At 64.5% G+C, this 18,276-nt stretch overlaps 3 protein-coding genes across 7 annotated transcripts in view; 1 reads left to right on the forward strand and 2 right to left on the reverse strand.

Annotated features, from left to right (window-relative positions):
- The first annotated feature begins 329 nt into the window (after positions 1-329).
- On the forward strand, positions 330-4,015 carry PAQR6 (progestin and adipoQ receptor family member 6). 2 transcript variants are annotated; one of them, XM_004778514.3, is made up of 8 exons: positions 330-458; positions 1,018-1,094; positions 1,501-1,628; positions 1,732-1,937; positions 2,020-2,167; positions 2,552-2,648; positions 2,737-2,887; positions 3,165-4,015. In XM_004778514.3, the coding sequence occupies exons 2-8, from the start codon at positions 1,044-1,046 to the stop codon at positions 3,437-3,439; spliced, it is 1,056 nt and encodes a 351-aa protein (XP_004778571.1). In that variant the 5' UTR covers positions 330-458; positions 1,018-1,043; the 3' UTR covers positions 3,440-4,015. The 2 variants fall into 2 exon arrangements, with proteins under 2 accessions (XP_004778571.1, XP_004778572.1); XM_004778515.3 differs by having other exon boundaries at positions 2,041-2,167.
- A 91-nt stretch (positions 4,016-4,106) lies between these two features.
- LOC101680169 (bone gamma-carboxyglutamate protein) lies at positions 4,107-6,002 on the reverse strand. 2 transcript variants are annotated; one of them, XM_004778513.3, is made up of 5 exons: positions 5,361-6,002; positions 4,816-5,074; positions 4,646-4,684; positions 4,494-4,563; positions 4,110-4,381 (listed from the first exon to the last, which is right to left on the reverse strand). In XM_004778513.3, exons 2-5 carry the CDS (start codon positions 4,877-4,879, stop codon positions 4,252-4,254), a joined length of 303 nt encoding a protein of 100 aa, XP_004778570.1. In that variant the 5' UTR covers positions 4,880-5,074; positions 5,361-6,002; the 3' UTR covers positions 4,110-4,251. The 2 variants fall into 2 exon arrangements, with proteins under 2 accessions (XP_044942686.1, XP_004778570.1); XM_045086751.1 differs by lacking the exon at positions 4,816-5,074 and having other exon boundaries at positions 4,107-4,381.
- A 137-nt stretch (positions 6,003-6,139) lies between these two features.
- The window catches only part of SLC25A44 (solute carrier family 25 member 44), a 28,806-nt gene continuing 16,669 nt past the window's right edge, over positions 6,140-18,276 (reverse strand). Inside the window, exons 4-8 of one of the 3 annotated variants that reach the window (XM_013048971.2) lie at positions 14,616-14,683; positions 9,588-9,693; positions 8,933-9,033; positions 7,766-7,961; positions 6,140-6,626 (exon numbers count right to left, since the gene is read on the reverse strand). In XM_013048971.2, the coding sequence (XP_012904425.1) occupies positions 6,573-6,626; positions 7,766-7,961; positions 8,933-9,033; positions 9,588-9,693; positions 14,616-14,683 (525 nt within the window). In that variant the 3' untranslated portion in view covers positions 6,140-6,572. Of the gene's footprint in view, positions 6,627-7,765; positions 7,962-8,932; positions 9,034-9,587; positions 9,694-14,120; positions 14,276-14,615; positions 14,684-18,276 lie in introns of those variants that run through there. The other 2 variants (XM_045086748.1, XM_013048973.2) reach the window with 2 other exon arrangements.

Consider the following 18,276-nt stretch of genomic DNA (forward strand, 5'->3'; position numbering starts at 1 on the left):
GGAGCTAGGCCCCAGCATCTCCACCCCCACCCGTCCCCAGGGAGGTGGACAGCGTGCAGGATGGGTCAGATCACCCCCATCCCACTCCTGGGAGGGGCTACGGGACCGGGGAGGCCTCATCTAAAAGCCAGGCCACAGGGACTAGAGACCGGGTCTGCCTCCGCCCAGCAGGGTCCCCAGCACCCAGGTCAGCAGCAGAGCCCGGCAGGAGCAGAGGCCCGGGACCGGCTGGCGGTGAGGCCCGGAGTGAGCCGCCGCGCGGGAGGCAGGAAGAGGGGCGGGGCAGGGCTGTATTGTTGCCGCGCTGTTTTGGCTGGGGGAGGGGGAGGGTCCTCCTCTCCCTCCCCCGGGGCAGCTCCACCCGCCGGCTGGCCCAGCCCCTCCAGTGGTGCCAAGGAATGTGCCTGGGCGAGGCAGGAGGGGCCGCGGGGCCGCAGCCACCCGGAGGCAGAGCCCAGGTCTGGAGCTGAGGGGTACGGGGCTCAGGAGGGTCGGGGACCCCCGGGGCACATGTGTAGTCTTTAGAGAAGAGCCAGGCTCGCCCTGATTCGTTGCGACTCCCGCGGCCATCCGGCCTCTCCCCGAGCTCTGGGCGAGCGCGGTCAGTTTCTGTGCTCGGCGGGGCTCCGCGGGCCAGGGGGCGTTCTGGGGCGGGGCGGGGGGTGCGCGGATGCTCTCGGCACTGACCTCCCTGACTCAGGCTTCCGCAGAGACGGAAACGGGGGGCTGGGGACCCGGGTCCGGGGTTTGGGACTACTAACCCGGGCTGCCTTCGCGCGGGGGAGCGCCCTGCACTGTCTGTCCCGGGCTGAAACTGAGCAGCCCCTCTCACTCGCGAACCGAACGCCCCAGGCGGGGACGGGGGCACGTGGTATGACGGAGGACGCCAGCTCCCGCGCGCACCTGCGGGCACAGCGCACTCCGGCTCCCGGTGGCCAGGCCCGGCCTGCCTGGGGTGGGAAGGGGCCCAGGATGGGGGCAGACACCTGATGCCCTCACCCCGCGCTTTGTCTCTAGGTCACGGGTGGAGGTGCCGGGCCACCATGCTCAGTCTCAAGCTGCCCCAGCTCCTCCGAGTCCACCAGGTCCCTCGGGTGAGGGGCTTGACCCACCAGCTCCCCGTCCCCAGGCTTCCCCTTCTGAGCGGCTGGGCGTGGGTGTGGGGGGCTCCTTCCTGCACGCAACCCTCTGCTGTCTAAGGAACCTGCTGGCGACCCCTCCCCAGAGCCCAGGATGCTCGTCCACCCAGAGTCCCTTCTCCCCGCCCCCCCGCCCCACCTCACCCCTCCCCTCTGGTCCCCTTCCCACTGCCTCCCGGCTTTCTCCTCCGCTCTCTGGGTATTTGGGACGCGGTAAGGCGGGGCTCTGAGTTGGCTTGGCTTTGGGGCGGGAGTGACCTCCAGCCCAGTCTCTTCGACGCGGCTTGCGGAGGTCTCTCGCGGAGAGAAGGGCGGGCCCAGTGGCGCCCCCCGACCTTGTGCCCCACCGGGCCCCGCACAGGTGTTCTGGGAGGACGGCATCTTGTCTGGCTATCGCCGCCCCAGCAGCTCGGCCCGGGACTGCGTCCTCAGCTCCTTCCAGATGACCAACGAGACGGCCAACATCTGGACTCACTTCCTGCCCACCTGGTGAGCGGCGCCCCGACGTGGTCCCCGGGGGGGCAGGGGCAGGGGCCGCGGGGCCCGCGGGCGCGGCGGGTGGGCGGCGGGCCTGAGCACCTGCCGGCCGCAGGTACTTCGTGTGGCGCCTGCTGGCGCTGGCGGGGGCTCCGGGCTTCCGGGCGGAGCCGTACCACCGGCCGCTGCTCGTCTTCCTGCTGCCCGCCTGCCTCTACCCCTTCGCGTCGTGCTGCGCGCACACCTTCAGCTCCATGTCGCCCCGCGCGCGCCACATCTGCTACTTCCTGGACTACGGCGCGCTCAGCCTCTACAGCCTGGGTGAGCCCCGCGGGGCGGGGGCGGGGCCGGCAGGCTCTGGGGGCGGGGCCGAGCGGGCGCGCCCTGGATACGTCAGCTCCAGCCCCGCCCCCTTGCTCCCCAGGCTGTGCTTTCCCCTATGCCGCCTACTCCATGCCGGCCTCCTGGCTGCACAGCCGCCTGCACCGGCTCTTCGTGCCTGCTGCCGCGCTCAATTCCTTCCTGTGCACCGGCCTCTCCTGCTACTCCCGGTGGGTTTCCCGCCAGTGCGGAGGGGGAAGGCGGGGGGACAGGACACAGCTGGAGGCCCGAGACACACCGGAGGCCAGCGATGGCTACCTGCGCCTGGGGCTCTTGATCGACATGAGTAACAATGGCCCGGCTTACTGAGGACTCCCCCGGGGTCGCTCCCCCAGCACCAAACCTGCCCCGTCTCCTTGGATTCTCACGGCCACCCTGGAGCGGCGGGCGGGCGGGTGTCCACCGCCTTCACGGGTGTGGTCACTTACAGAGGCTCCCAGGCCCTAAGGGCTTTCATGGCCACTAAGCTAGTGATAGTCCATCTTGGCCAAAGGACCCCTGACCTTCAGTGACCACCGCCAGCAAGGGTGGTGACTAGCCTTTCCCTCCCTCAGGTTCCCCGAGCTGGAGAGCCCTGGGCTCAGTAAGGTCCTCCGCACGGCCGCCTTCGCCTACCCCTTCCTGTTTGACAACCTCCCTCTCTTCTACCGGGTAAGGGAGCCCAGGGCTCCTGCCCTCCCTGCTCCCCAGACCCTCACTCCCGAAGGCCCTCCCGGCAGCTCCGCTTGTCTTCTGCCAGCTCGGACTGTGCTGGGACAGGGGCCCCGGCTGCGGGCAGGACGCGCTGAGCGCCAGCCACGGCTACCACCTGCTGTGCGCCCTGCTCACGGGCTTCCTCTTCGCCTCCCACCTGCCCGAGCGGCTGGCCCCGGGACGCTTCGACTACATCGGTGAGAGCTCAAGACTGGTGCCCATCCAGGAAGGGGTGAGGGGAGACAGCGTCCCAGAGCACAGAGCGAACCAAGGAACGGGGTACCGCAGCCAGGGAGAGCACCCAGGGTCCAGGCGCACCCCCTCCCCACATAACAGTGGAACCAGCAGCACGGGGACCGGGGGCCTTCTAGGTTTTCTTAGTCCCCGTTTAGGGGAGCAGCCCGCCCAGAGCAGGAGGTAGTCACGGTGGCCCTGGGAACGGAGTCTGTGCCCTGAGCTGCCCGCCCCCCACAGGCCACAGCCACCAGCTCTTCCACATCTGTGCCGTGCTGGGCACACACTTCCAGCTGGAGGCCGTGCTGGCTGACATGGGATCTCGCCGAGCCTGGCTGGCCACGCAGGAGCCCCCCGTGGGCCTGGCGGGCACGGTGGCCGTGCTGGGCCTGGCGGTGGCCGGGAACCTGCTCATCATTGCTGCCTTCACAAGCTCCCTGTTTCGGGCCCCCAGCACCTGCCCCCTGGTGCAGGGCGGCCCCCTGGAGGGGGGTATGAAGGCCAGACAGCAGTGAGGCCCCATCTCTGAGCCTGCCCTGGGGGAAGGCGGAGGCCAGGCCTTGGTGCTGGGGAGGAGCCCAGGCCTGATGGGCGGGGCACATGGAAGCCTGGAGCGAGAGCCGCTGCGGAGAGAGGGCAGAGGAGCCGAAAGGGCCAGGGCGCTGCTGCCGGCGGCAAGCAAGAGGGGCAGCGACGGTGTGCTCAGCGGGGCCGGGGAAGTGCTGAGGGTCGGAGAGGGGCAGCGCGAGTGCCAGGCCGCAGCTGAAGGCTGGCGACGGGGAGGTGCTGAGGCCCTGACACCTGGTCCCGTTTCTGGCTGCGAGTCTCTGCCAAGCCCGGGGAAGCACTAACAGGACTAACCTAGACCCCCGACCCCGCACGCTCGGCCTGCAGACCCACCAGGGCTCTCTGCCCTCGGGGAAGAGGCTGTCCCCCGCACAGCCACGCGCTCCAGCTGTCCAGGCCTTCGGGTCTTCCACAGAAGTGGGTGTCCTGGGTGGGGGGAGGGGTGCTGGGCTAGAGGGGGGACCCTAATAATTAAACCTTTAGAAAGCTCCCTTCGATGCTTCCAAATAAACCAGTCAACGGCAGATCTGGGGGAGCACTGAGACTGAAAAGGCCTGCCTCCCCACCCCCTCCACACCGCCCCCCAAAACCCCACAGACAGACAAAGAATCACGGCCCCAGTTCCTCTTCCGGAGTTTATTCTGGAGCAGCGGGATGATGGGGACCCCACCCTTGCGGGACGGGAGGTGAGGAGAGAGGGGGGGTGCGGGGGGGAGGCGGGGAGGGCTGCCAGCTGGCCAGGGCCATCAGGGTGCCTGCTCTAGGCCGTGCCGTAGAAGCGCCGGTAAGCGTCCTGGAAGCCGATGTGGTCAGCCAGCTCGTCGCAGTCCGGGTTGAGCTCGCAGACTTCCCTCTTGGGCTCCAGGGGGTCCGGGTAGGGGGCGGGGGCTCTGGCGCACCGAGAGAGAGGCATCAGCCTCCAGGCGCAGCGCCCACGGCCCTGGGGCTCCCCACGCGTCCCCAGGCCCGGTCTGGAGCCACGGGGCCCCGGACAGCACTCACCCCAGCCCGGGGTCCAGGTAGCGCCGGAGCCTCCTCACCACCTCGCTGCCCTCCCGCTTGGCCACGAAGGCTGTGGGGCACAGAGGCGGGCGTCAGGGGGCTCGGGGCCTGCGGGGTGACACGCGCACCCCCCCACGGGCCCTGCCTCATACCTGCTCCTCTGCGGGACTCTGCACCGCTGGGCTTCGCATCTGCAGGGGAGAGGGTCTGGTTCAGCCCTGCTCGTCCCGGCCCCCACCCCCAGGACAGAGCCCATAGGAGGGGGGGCGGCTGGGTGAGCAGCAGGTAGGGGAGGGGAGGCTGGGGCCGGCGGGCCACTCACCGGCCAGGCCCGCCAGGCAGAGCGCAGCCAAGGCCAGCAGGGTGAGGGCCGTCACGGGCCTCATGGCCGGTCTGTCCTGTCTGTGTCCGTGAGCGGCTGCGGGGCTGCTGGGCCTCAGTTGGTCTGTCTCTCGCCGCGGCCAGCACCCGCGCCACTTATACTCCTAGTTGAGCCCCGCAGGCGAGGGGGGTGCCCCCCATGTCGTGGGCGGGTCCCAGGGGACTGTGCCAGGGCCGTGTGGGAGTCATCTGCCCCAGCTCTAAAGGCCAAACCCCGAAGGATGTTGTGGTTGGAACTGGAGCTGCCTGGGCAGGCCCGGCCCCTCCCCAGGGGGCGCACCCCAAGTCCCCCGGCTCCAGCCTCAGTTTGAGCACCAGTGGGCCAGGCCGGGGCGGGGGAGCCGGGGGAGAGAGGGGGGCTCCAGGTCTAAAATAGGCTCCGGGAGAGCCGGGCTGCCTCTGGAAGCCTGTGATTTGCACCACCAGCCAAGGGCAGGAGCCAAACCCCAGGGAGGGGGAGCCCGAGGCAGCGATGCCCTCACTCACCCCAAGGCAGGGCGGAAGTGCCCATCCCCACAGGGACGTCCATGGCAGGCCTGATGTAGGGGTGCTGGGGACCCTCGCCCGGAGCCCCTCGCAGGGGCACAGACAGGGCCTGTGAGGAGACGGAGGCTCTCTGGTCCTCTCCTCGGGGTTCACAATGGGGACCGGTCTTCCGAGACAGACGTCCGGCCTGCAAAACCCCACCCCGGCACCCCTGAGGGCCACGACCCCCCAGTCCAGCCTGGAGAGGATGGGGAAAGGGTGCCCTCATGCCGCCTCGCTGCCCACCCTGCGGCCTGCAGCGGGGCGGGAGGGGGTCTCCCGTGTGAATGCCGCAGCCCTGCTGGGCTCCGGGCAGCCAGCAAGGGTCCCTCGATATCTGCCCGTGTGTCTCCAGTGCCCCCAGCCAAGCATCCGGGGGGCTTTTTCTGTGCCCCACGTGTACGCATCCACTTCACCCGCCGGTCAGAAGACCTGCCCATCGGCGCGTGTGTGCGCGTGCACAGGCGCTCACCATGTGCCAGATGGAGGGAGGCCTGCCTGGGGCCCCCGTCACAGTGAACCCGGGTGGCAGACAAGGGCTGGCCCTGGGGTCCCGGTCTCCCGGTCGAGGGGCTTTGCTGCCTCCCTGCACGGGACATGCGGTGGTCAGCGGCGCCCCCACCAGCCCGCCCCGGCCTGGAGGCTCTCAGAGCAGCTCGGGGGGGCCTCGCGGCGGGGCCTGGACCCTGGAGAGACTGGGAGAGGCTGGGAGAGGCCCGCGGAGGAAGCATCCTCGCAGATTACAGTGGAGGAGAAGCGGAGGAGGTTTATTTACGGATGTGGGGAGAACATGGCAAGGGCCCTGGGGCTGGCTGGCAAGGGGGCAATCAGGGCGGCCCGAACACAGATGCCCCGGGCCAGGTCCGGGGGGGCTCCGGAACGGGCGGGGCAGGCGGCTGGCTCCGACCTGCAGGACAGAGAGCCTGGGGCCTGATTCCCGGCGTGGGTGCTGGCCGACAGCCCTCGCGTCCGAAGAGAACAGGGAAGGGTCTGAAGGTGTGTGTGTGTGTGACCTCAAGGGAGCCCCCAACGCAGAAGGGCTGGTCAGGCGTCATCCTCCGGCTAATTCCATCCGCACTCAGGGACTGGCCACCACTTCACTGGTTCTCAGGGGCAGCCGGCCCTGGCCCTGGCCCTCGACTGCCCTCTGTTCCTGGTCCGGTGGCCGCCTCCTCACTCGGGCTCCCCCAGCACGCCCAGCAGCTCCTTCTGTTCTCTGTGCAGGGCCTGGCAGCAGCAGAGGGGACACACAGCCCAGGAGAAACCATAAACCTTCCCCTCCACTCGGCCTGACCCCAGGCCTCTTTCCCCCAGCGACACGGAAGGGGTCTCGGCTCAGGTCACAGGCCCAGCAAGGGAGGGGCAGGCAAAGACCTCTGTGGAAGGTGTCCCCTACTCAGCTAGTGTTTGAGGCAGGCTGGCGGTCGTGGCCACCGAGGCTGGGCCTCCCCAGAGCAGCGCCCAGCATGACTAAGGGCCCCCGAGTGTCCCCTGACACTAGCAGGGTCGCAGCTGGGCCATGGGCTGTGACACGGACAGCCCTGCGGGTGCCACACGGAGTCACGCACCAGCTCACCAGGGCACCCACCGCCCACACAGTGGGGCTCTCTGGCTGCGTTGGGGCTGCTGTGGCTCTGAGCAGGGGCTGTGCGCCCCGCTCTGAACACAGCAGCTCTGAACGTCAGGGCTGGCCGGCTTGGAAGTCGGGCTCCAGACAGGAGAGTGAGCCATGGCCTCGTGGGGACAGAGTGGCAGTGGCGGGGAGCACACTGCCTGACGACTCAGCAGGGTGCCCCCAAGGAGGCCCGGGTCAGGACCCTGTGGGTACCTGCTGCCCAGTGCCCCAGAGCCAGGGAGGGGGTGAGGGCAGGAGGGAAGCGAGCAAGCCACTGGCCGGCTCCGGCTGCAGCCTCCGAGGCTCGGGGACCCGGGAGCCTGGGATGTGGGGACCCACTGTGGCGAGGAATGGAACAGGAAGGCCTGCCCCGGGAACCCGCAAGTGGTTACGAGTAAAGACGGGCTGCGCGTCTGGGTGACGGAGCGAGCCCAGCAGTGGTGCCCACAGCCCTGGACTGGAGCCGCTCTGAGGGGGAGGGGGGAGGGGGAGAGGGAATCCCAAGCAGACTCTGCTGACTGCAGGGCGGGGGGGGGGATCCGAACACGAGCCCGAGCGCATGGCCTGAGCTGAGCTGAACCGGGGTCGGACGCTTGACAGACTGCGCCCCCGGGCGCCCCCAAAAGCTCCTGGGGGTCTCGTGGAGAACCCCACAGCCACAGGCCACCGAGCCTAACAGGAGGAGCCTGTTCCTTGGGCTTGCTACCTGCCATCAGGCCCCACGGCGGGGGACACGACCGGGGACACCCACCTGCCAGGCCTGCTGCCGGGCCTGGGCCTGCTGCTCCAGCTGCTCCAGCTGCCGCCGCCCGGCCAGCACGGCCTCCGCCAGCCGCCGGTTCTCCGCCTCCTGCCTGCGCACCCGGCGCTGCAGCGCGTCCCGCTGCTGCAGGAAGTAGGGCACAGCCACGCTGCGCACGTCTGCCTCGGGGATCCCGCTGGGGCGCCTGGGTGGCGGGGGTGGGGGGAGCACGGGTGTGGGTGAGTCTCAAGCGGGCCGGGCCAGGCCCCCACTGCTGGGCTCACCGGCCGGCTCTCGGCTCAGGCGCCCGGGGACCCCTCTCCCGGTTCTCCCCACCCGCCAGCCGCAGGTGGCCCCCCATGTCTAACGCTCCAGAGCAGGAGGCCATCTTCCAGCCACGGCCTCTGCCTGTGGGACCCTGTGTCCCCGCTCCTCAGCGAGTGGGGCCACCCCGAGAGGCCCCGCTGGTGCCGGCCGCCTGGGAAGCTACGGCAGGCGGGTCTGGAGGTGAAAGCGCGAGTCCCCAAGGCCCGCAGTGAGGACGGGCTGGTTCGGAGGGGCAGGGGGGTGGAAGCCACCAGAGGTTCTTTAAAAAATTCGTTTTTCTGGGTGCCTGGGTGGCTCAGTGGGTTAAGCCTCTGCCTTCGGCTCAGGTCATGATCTCAGGGTCCTGGGATCGAGCCCCGCATCGGGCTCTCTGCTCAGCGGGGAGCCTGCTTCCTCCTCTCTCTCTGCCTGCCTCTCTGCCTGCTTATAAACTCTGTCTGTCAAATAAATAAAACCTTTAAAAAAAAGTTCGTTTTTAGCTCTAAAACCCAATTCTCTTATGTGTTAAGGTCACAAAGCATAAAAAATTGGAAGGCATGAGAAAGGTGTTTCCTGGCTCTGGCCTAAATTCAGGCAGGGGGTGTTGGGGAAGGCAGGAGCCTGGGATCCCCCCATCCTGTGTGGGGTGCCCCGAGCCACAGGAAGGTCAGCTTTGGGGGCGCACTGTAGGGGTCCCCTAAATACTGTGAAATGGACAAGTGACTAAAACCCGGCCGGACAGGCACTGCAAATCCGCCAGGTGGATCCCGAGATGAGCGCCCCCCAAGGACGGTCCCCCGTGGGCGGTGAGCCCCCGACAGCACGCGCCGGCTCTAGGGCTCGCCTTCCCCCGGGGGCCACGCTTCTCACCAGGCCGGCTCCGTGCGGTCTTTGCCTTCTTCCACGATCCTGTCCAAGGCGTCCAAGACCGCCTCCAGGTTCCCCTCCGCTTTGATCTCCGAGATCTCCTCCTGAAGGGCAGGCGGGCCACAGCACTCAGACGCCGGACAAGCCCGCCGGGCCCACACACGCAGGACCGGTAAGATTTTGGCTAACTCCTGTCTTCATACCAACATTCCAACTTCTCTCCGTGTGGCTTTAATAATTAAGGACAGAAAGTACCAAGTGGACAGCAGAGCCCGCCCAGCCCCTCGGGGTGCCACCGCCAGGGCCCAGCGCGGTGCCGCGGACGCACACGGACGCACACGGACATGGCGCCCTCTGGAGAGACCACGGTTACTTCAACGCGCGAACACAGCCCTGGCCTCTTTCGCATTCCCCGCAGCAGGCCGGTCCACGGTTGCCCACGGTTACGTGTCGCCTCTGCGCCCTGGGCACTGGGGACGCGGGGAGGACAGGAGCCCGGGGGGCAGCAGGCACACACCCCAGCCCGGGCCACGGGCAGGAGAGCAAAGCCACGCCGGAGAACTGACAGCGGCCACGGCAGCCCGCAGCCACAGAGGGCAGCGCTGAGCCCTGGGGACCCCGAGGGCCAGCACCCCCTGCTGGGCTCCTTGGCACTCACCCGGACGGACGCCTGCAGCTGGGCGACAAACTTGTCGTGGATCCGCTGGGTCACGTCCGGCTGCAGCTGGCAGAGACGCTTGTAACAGTCGCTGAATCTCTGGTAGCTGGCGGGCAGGACAAACAGCCGGCAGAGGGTCAAGCGCCCGGCCAGCCTGCGCCCGGCCTGGCCGCCTCTGCCTCCCTGCCGCAGGGGCCGGCCATCAAGTCCACGGCCCCGGGGGAAGGCTGTGGTTGCCACCCGCAGCCCCACTCAGCCGCACCTGATCCCCGGGCCCCCCCCCGCCCCGCCCCACAGCAGAGGCCATCTAAGCTCTGGAGTCTCCCCTTACGAGTGGGTCACCCCCGTCCAGCCACAGTGCCTCAAATCACCGGGAGCTAACACTCCGTGCCGGCCGCCCCCACAGTGTCCAACCCACTCCCGGGGGCGGGGAGGTCCTGCTGCGGGGGTGGGCTGCGGTCCTTGAGCAGCTCTGGTCACTCCAGCAGGACAGGACAGGACAGGACAGGTGGCCTCTGGCAGAGGTTTCCTTCCTCTGTAAAGGAGCCACACAGGAAGGAAGCAGTGCCCCTTCTGTGGGAGGGGACGACCCGTGCAGGCGGCAGTGGCTCCAGCTTCAGGCCTCCGTGGGGACCTTGGCCTGAGGGCAGAGCTCATGGCCTGAGGAGGCTGAACGGAAGAGGGGAACTGGGGTGTCCGAGGACATCATCATGCGCTGGAAACACCAAACCAGAGCCACCCACCTTGGGGCTGCTAGTTAGTGAGGTAATGAATTCCTCTTACTGTCATGCCTTTATTTAACAAAAATTTTTTAAAGATTTTATTTATCTGAGGGAGAGGGAGAGAGAGAGAGCGTGAGCCCAGGGTTGGGGGAGCGGCAGGGAGAGGGGGCCGGAGACGCGCCCCTAGCAGGGAGCCCGACGCGGGGCTCGATCCCAGGGCGAGATCATGATCTGAACCCAAGGCAGACGCTTAACCAACGGAGCCCCTGGGCACCCTGTTTGCGCCCTGTAAAAGGAGGTCTCTGTCCCGGCTGTTGGAAGCTGGTCCCCGGATCCACCCTCACAGCTGGAAGGATCAGAGGGTGCCCGGGATGCTTGATCTCTTGCACAAAGAAATTCAAATAAGGCAACGGAGGCTCCTCCTCCCCACTCCCTGCTTTCTCGTCTCTCTCTCTCTCTTCTCCCTCCTGCCTGTCCACCGTCTGCCAGCACTGCTGGCCGCCAACCAGGTCCTGGGTGATCCTGGGAGGGAGCCGCACGGCCTTCGTGGGGCGTCCGCGGGAGCACACGTGGACATGGGGACGGCTGCTCGTAGGGGGCACTTTGAAGGCAAAGGCTCTCAGGATGGTCTTTAAGCTGCGGTGGGGGGAGCTCAGTGACCCACAGGAGCGTCTGAGCCCGGAGTCCCCAAGCACACAACAGCCCACACTGTGCTCGGCGGGGGATCGGACGCTCCCCAGCTGTGTGGCCAGACTGGGGGGCCACGGGACACACATGGTGTTGTGTCCCTGGAAGCCGGCGCCTAGCCCCCCGCTGCTCGGGGTTCACTGCTGGTCCCCCCTTCTCATGGCTCCCGGCCTTCCCGACCAGCTCCTGCCCTACACGACGTCTGCGGAGCGGGTGACACCTGTGCGTGCACGGGGCCCTGCGAGGGACATCTGCTAGTCCGCAGGAAACCTGTGAACCTGCTGTTCAACCGCCCCAGACACGAAGTCCTGCCGTCTGTCCGCAGGTGATATTAGAAGCAAGGCTACCGCCGCCTCCCGGCCCAGCACCTTCCTGGGGCCCCGGGGCGGCTGCCGTTCTCTGTCTGGAAACGCTCCGCCTACGGGGCGCCGCTGCTGTCCTGCGATTGCGGCTTGAGCACTGACACCTTGGAGACTGGCATGTGCAGAGGCCAGGCCTTTATTTCCAGAAGGCCGCCTGCAAGCCTCTGCTGGCAGCTCCACATGAGGGATGGTCTCTCCCTGTCGTGACGGTGCCCGCTGGACACCAGCACCTGTGGGGGCTAAACCTTGGCCCCGTGAGCAGGAGCAGGGACAGAGGTTGGCACCCTTGAGCCTCGGCGGGGCCCCAGGCATCCTGTGTCCTGACAGCCCCACTTGCCACGCAGTCTGTGGCTACAAGAGGAATGTGGCGACGCAGGACATCCGGCCAAGCGGGCTGGAACGAAACTGGGTAATTGTGGCTTCAGAAAGACTTGGCTCGGACACCGGAGATCCTGTTCCTCCTCCGGGCCTGCTGGCCGGTGGAGGGTCTGAGTGGGCCCCTGTCCTGCGCTCCGGCATCCAGTGGTGGTGGTGGCGAGGATGCGGGGCCCGGGGATCAGGGACAGGCCATCGCCCACCAGTGCTGCTGTGGAGGTCACTGCGTGGCCCGCTGGGCTCCGAGGACTCAGTGACGGCAAAGCCCACACGCGCAGATCCCCGAGCAGTGACCGCGGGCCGCCCGGGAGCGGAGGGCGGGCGGCTGGACTGCAGGACGGCGTGGGGGAGACGGGGGCACGGGGATCCCGGCTTTGTTTGTTGGACACTGCGAGGTCCCTGCCACGCCTGCTCGTGTAAGGCTCACGGCACGACGCTGTGGCTCTCCCACGGTGTGAGGACGACCCCGAGAAGTGCAGCCGACACCCCCAGCTGGAGGAGACACGGGAAACCGGGGAGGAACAGCTTCTCCTCGTGGCAGGCGCTCCCGCAGCGGCCGCCCCTTGCAGCACGCCGCGGTCAGGCCCGTGGACACCGCGTGCGACTCCGCGTGCCCCGGGCGTCCTCACCCTCTAGCCCATGCGCGTCCCTTTGTGTGCCCCCTCCCGCCCCCTCCCCACCCCACCCCACAAGTTCCTTTCTCGAGAGCAGGGTCAGGCTCGGGAACAGTTTGAATGCCCTTGTGACTTCTAAAAACATACTTTGAGAGAAAAGCAGGTCAAGTGATGCATTTTGGAAAGCATTCGGGGCCGTCACGCTCCTACACTGTCCCCTCCCTGCATGTCCGGGGTGCCCGGAACTGGGCTGGAGGCAGCTGCAGCCCAGCACCCCCACTGCGCCCCCAGGGCCAGCGGGTGTGCACTGATCTGGCAGAGGAGTCCTCCCTCAGGAGCAGCCCCGGGGGGGGGGCTCTCTGCAAGCCCCCTTCACCCCTGCTGGGACGGTGCCCCAGCCTTGGCCTTCCAAGGGCACGCAAGGGGCCCATCAGCTGCGTGTGGCTACGTGCACTGGTTCTGCGGCTCACGGCCTGTCCGTCTGTCTGGGTTCAAACCCTACCTCTACCGCTTGTCGCATGAGTGACGTGTGACAGGGTCCGCACCTTTCCGAGCCTCGGGTTCTGCTCCGCCCGGCGGGCGAGTAACTGCGCTCACAGAGCTCCCGCGAGTCACGCGTGTGACGCACCTAGCACAGGGACCCCGCGCAGACGAGCACTGTCAGTAGCATTGATTCCACCGCAGGCTTCACGGCGCCCACAGAAGTGCCCAACGGTGAGCTGGCTTCCCGGCGTCGAGAAGCCTCCCGGCAGACAAGAGCTCCCTAACAGCGTCCTGGTGGCAGAGGCCGGCTCGAGGCCCGCCCAGCCGAAAGAAGACCCCACTGGCCGCACGACAGAGAAAAGGCTAAGCTGTGCCCCCCCCAAAGAGGGCTATATTTATCACCAAAGTCATGTTTGAAATGTACTAATTATCAAAACAAATGACTATATTAACTGATTTTAATCTAGTTCTTCTCTTATACTCTTTTAAGTTATATTTTTTTAAAGATTTAAATTATTTATTTGACAGAGAGAGACAGTGACAGAGGGAACAGACAGAAGCAGGGGGAGTGGGAGAGGGAGAAGCAGGCCTCCCGCGGAGCAGGGAGCCCGATGCGGGGCTGGATGCCAGGACTCCAGGACCATGACCCGAGCTGAAGGCAGACACTTAATGACTGAGCCCCCCAGGCGTCCCTTTAGTTTGTTTTTAAAATAACCTCTGTGCCGCATGTAGGGCTGGAACTCAGCACCCCGAGATCTAGAGCGCCCTGTTCTCCAGCCCGCGCACCACGGGAACGGAGATCCCCGTGGTCTGAACTCATAGAAGGAGCATCTCATTAACTGCACTAAAAACTCTGACTTTACCACACAAGTTTATTTATTTTTTTAAAGATTTTGTTTGAGAGAGAGCGCGCAGGAGCAGGGGAACGGCAGGTCGAGGGGGAAGCAGGCCTCCCGCGGAGCTGAGAGCCCGATGTGGGGCTCGATCCCAGGATGCGAGATCATGACCTGAGCCAAAGGCAGACCTGGACAGATGGAACCACCCCAGCGCCCCGTATCACGAAATTTAACTTAAAAAAATTACCCTCAACATACGGAAGCCCAGAATCATGCCCCCGGGTCGGTCAGTGCAGGGCTTTGCAGAAGGCTCGCCACTGCCCCCCTCCCGCGGGCCTGCAGCTCTAAGCACCGCCCCACCCCCACCCCGAGCTTGTGGCCCCGCTGAGCGCCCTCCACCGACCGCCCACCAGAGGGCGCCTCGGCCCAAGCCCAGGGAGAGGGCGCTCGAAGCCCGCGACAGAGCCGGGGGTCTGACACCTCCCCGCGGCCGGCTCACCAGCAGGTGCCGGTGGGTGGCTCCTCCCCGCTGCCCCTTCTGGGTGCCGGGCTCAGCGGGCAGCCGCGGGCTCCTTGAGGACCGCACGGGTCCGTGATGCATGATGACGACTGTGGCAACAAGTTAGCTTTTAAAAACTCCTCTCCATTAGGGGCGCCTGGATGGTGAGGGTCGGCCTTCCCTCTGGGTCGCGATCTCCGGGTCCCCGCGCCTTCCGCCCGTCCCTCTGTGCCTCTCCCTGCTCGAGCTCCGGCTCTCTCTCAAGTGGGGACACAGGCCCCTTGTAACCTCAACTTTTACTGCTTGGAAACTTCGGGAACTACCAGAAACTTAATAGTGAGAATCTGAAATTGCGGTACTTTTTCTGAAAAACACTTCTTCCGATTTCATAAATATCAACAAAAAGATTTTAAAAAATCCCTCAAAGTAACTGTACAGCGGCCCCCTTACCCTCGGTGCACACACGCCAAGACTCTGCCTGCGACTGGACGGCGGCGAACCCTGCAGTGCTGCTTCTCCTGTGTGGACACAGCACCATAAGCTTAAGTTATGACCCAGGTACTGTAAGGGGTGAACGACACTGTAACAACGACCGTTCTGAAAAACATCCTCATAACAGCAGTACTGCAGTAGAGTCGCGTGAGCGTGGTCTCTGCACAGCCCCGTGTCTCCAGTAGCTGCTGCGGAGAAGGGGAGAGGCCTGGGGGTGCAGAGGCACGGCTTCCCACCGGGAGGGGCTCCGCTGTGCTGCTCCGCGGGCTGGGAACCAACCGTGCAGTGGGGTGCAGGCAGAATACCGACCTGGGCTGGGCCAGGCACGAGGAGGGGGACCGAAGGCGCAGAGAACCCCGAACCTGTCCAAACAGCTTTCTGACCCCAGACCTGTTCCCTCCCCAGCTCCCGATGCCGGCACCGCCCTGCGCCCAACCACTGCAAGCTGGGAGTCCTGGCATCCCTGTCCCTCCTCTCCGCTGTGTCCTACACCCCCCCCACCCCGTCACCTGTCTGCACCACCTCAGGCTGCTGTGGCCCCTACCAGGCAGTTAGGCACCGGACTCTGGGCGGAGGAGCTTTTCAAGGTCAGACAGATCGTCTCAGACTTCCCAAAAAAATGGAACAGCTTAAAAAAACAAAGCCCAAACTGAACTAGTAATGGTCATTTGTAAAAGACTGTAAAATGTAATGTGTCAACTAGTCAACTGCAATTTTATTTTAAGATTTCATTTTTTTAAGGAATGTCTATACTCAACGGACAGGCCTGAACCTACTACCCCAAGACCAGCAGCGCCAGCCACTGAGCTGCCGGGCACCCCCGCGCCTGCAACTGTAATACCAGAGAAAGATCATACTCGTGGGGTCTGCGTGCTTCCCTCCATAACCTGGCTTTAAAATCTAACATCATAATGTGATCATTTCCCATGAGTAGAGATTATTCAAAATGGAATTTTATTTTTTTAAAAGATTTTACTTATTCATTTGAGAAGGAGAGAAAAAGCACAGGAAGGGGAGGGGCCGAGGGAGAGGGGGAAGCAGGCTCCCCCTGAGCAGAGAACCCGACACAGGGCTCGATCCCAGGGCCCTGATATCATGACCTGGGCTGAAGGCAGGTCACTGAGCCACCCAGGTGCCCCCAAAATAGAATCTTATTATTTTTTTAAAGATTTTATTTATTTATTGGACAGACAGAGATCACAAGCAGGCAGAGAGGCAGGCAGAGAGAGAGGAGGAAGCAGGCTCCCCGCTGAGCAGAGAGCCCGATGCGGGGCTGGGGACTCGATCTCAGGACCCTGAGATCATGACCTGAGCTGAAGGCAGCGGCTTAACCCACTGAGCCACCCAGGCGCCCCTAAATGAAAAACATTTCTATATGTAAACAAATACATCAATAACGGGCGAAACATCTGAGTCAGCCGTTCTCCAAAGACGACACAGAAGCGGTGAAAAAGCGCTTGGATGGGCTCAACCCGGGAGTCCGGAGGAAAGCGCGGACCTGCGGCACGGGAGACGGGAGACGCCACTGGGCGCGCAGCCGCCAGCCTCCGGCACAGACCGCCGGCGAGGAGCCCGGCGAGGGTGTGGGCAAACCGAGCCGGTGGAAACGCAGAGCAGCACAGCTGCGCCGGAGGACAGCCTGGCACCTCCCCGGACGGTGACACCGGCAGTGACGTCGGGAGCCAGCAGAGCTTCCCAGCACCGTTCCTGACGCCCGACCCCAGAGAACAGCCCCGCCGCCCGGGGCAGAAGCAACGAAACGGGGTGGGAGGGCCACGGGACAGAATGCAATCCGGGCACAAAAGGACGGAAATCCTGACACGGCGACAGGGAAAAACCCCGAAATCCTTCCTCATGCGAAGTGCGAGAGGCCCCCGCGTCAGGCCAGCGCGGTGCGCTCTGTGTGGACGGAGAGTCCAGACCAGGCGGGCGCACGAGACAGAGGGCAGTCGGGGACCGCGGGGAGCTGGGAGAGGATGGGGAGTGACTGCAACGAACACGAGGTTTCTTTCTGGGGTGGTGAGAATGTTCTGGAACTAGAGAGGGGCGACGGGTGTACAAGTCTGCGAATGTGCTGTGCACCACGAGGGTACATTTCCCGGTGTACGGATTAAACAACTTCGCGGCTGCTTGAAGCCTGGCCGCCGGCACGAATGACGCGGTAACTACCCGCACCAGGAAGTTCACGACCAACCCGCCACTTCAGCGGGACCAGACAGTCCCTGACGTCCCCCCGGAAAGGCACCGGTACCGGAGACAGAGATTTGCAAAAAACCCGCCACGATGTACCAGACCACACCAGACGTCCCATCCGCACTGGGATTCAGAACTCCGGACCCAGACGGGTTGTGGCCGCGCAGCCGGCTTCGGCGCGATCGAGGACTCGTGGATGACGCAAAGAAAAACGGACCCAAGCGCAGACTCACAAGACACGGTCTACATGAGAAGAAAGGGCAAGAAGCGGTGAAGGAGCGCCAGGGACAGAGGCCGGCGGCGCGGGCGCGGGCCAGAGAAGCGAGCTGGAGGCTGCGAGCAGCAGCGGAGCCGCCGGAGCCGCCGCGGCGCCTGCCCCGGAGACGGCGGTGCGGCGTGCGAGGAGTCAACCGAGACCGTTAGAGAAAAACAAGAATTAAACAACTGTGAAAATACGAAAGGTGGTAGAATTCGTAGAAACCAGCAGTAGTCGTATGACAATTAACAGGATTTATTTTTAAGATTTTATTTATTTGCCAGAGAGAGAGCACAAGCAAGGGGAACGGCAGGCAGAGGGGGAAGCAGGCTCCCCGCCGAGCAGGGAGCCCGATGCGGGGCTCGATCCCAGGACCCTCGGATCGTGACCTGAGCGGAAGGCAGCCGCTTAACAACTGAGACCTCCAGGCATCCCTGACTTTTTAAAAACCTCTCAGAAAACTAGAAACACATAGAGACTTTCATAATTTTTCAAAAATACATAGCCAAAACTGTTTTTATTTTAAAGATTTTATTTATTTATTTGACAGGCAGAGAGGCAGGCAGAGAGAGAGAGGAGGAAGCAGGCTCCCGCTGAGCAGAGAGCCAGACGGAGGCTCGATCCCAGGACCCCAGGATCACGACCTGAGCCAAAAGCAGAGGCTTAACCCACCGAGCCCCCCAGGCGCCCCTATACAGAGCCAAAACTTAAACACTGTGGAGAAGGAGGAAGAAGGCGAAGACGATGACATCACTGTTTACTACCACGAGTCCTTGGTGACGATGTGGGTGAATCTCACAAGGGCAGCGTCGAGGAAAAGAGTCCAACATAAAAGATCACAAACCACAGGATTCCTTCCATTTGATAAAGTGTTGGGGGGGGGGAACCCAGGCAAGATTCGTGTCTGGGTAACAAAAGGCAGGAAAGTGGTTACCCTTCCAGCTGCAGGTGAGGACGGGAAGGGGCGCCTGGCACTTCATGGGGGTGTTCCGGATCCGGGTGCCGGTCACAGGGCGCGCTCATTCGCGGAAATGGATCCGGTGAACACCGGGGACCCGCGCACTCGGAGGAGGTTACGCTTCGGGAAGAGTGCAGCAAGACTGCTGGATACAACTATCTCACAAAAAGCAATAGTTTCTCTAAGTCATCAGTAAGTAATTTTTAAAAGAA

The sequence above is a fragment of the Mustela putorius genome, unplaced genomic scaffold (assembly GCF_011764305.1).
Source record: "Mustela putorius furo isolate JIRA1106 unplaced genomic scaffold, ASM1176430v1.1 tig00000997_pilon_pilon_pilon, whole genome shotgun sequence".
Taxonomy (NCBI): domain Eukaryota; kingdom Metazoa; phylum Chordata; class Mammalia; order Carnivora; family Mustelidae; genus Mustela; species Mustela putorius.

Excerpts from the sequence above, each read along its gene's own strand:
- LOC101680169 (XM_045086751.1), bottom strand. The coding sequence starts at position 5,628 with ATGAGGGCACCCTTTCCCCATCCTCTCCAGGCTGGACTGGGGGGTCGT. Across the intron at positions 4,564-4,645 it reads AGAGTCCCGCAGAGGAGCAG|CCTTCGTGGCCAAGCGGGAG; the intron begins GTATGAGGCAGG and ends TGTGCCCCACAG. Across the intron at positions 4,382-4,493 it reads TACCTGGACCCCGGGCTGGG|AGCCCCCGCCCCCTACCCGG; the intron begins GTGAGTGCTGTC and ends TCGGTGCGCCAG.
- PAQR6 (XM_004778514.3), top strand. The coding sequence starts at position 1,044 with ATGCTCAGTCTCAAGCTGCCCCAGCTCCTCCGAGTCCACCAGGTCCCT. Across the intron at positions 2,649-2,736 it reads ACCTCCCTCTCTTCTACCGG|CTCGGACTGTGCTGGGACAG; the intron begins GTAAGGGAGCCC and ends GTCTTCTGCCAG. Across the intron at positions 2,888-3,164 it reads GGGACGCTTCGACTACATCG|GCCACAGCCACCAGCTCTTC; the intron begins GTGAGAGCTCAA and ends CGCCCCCCACAG.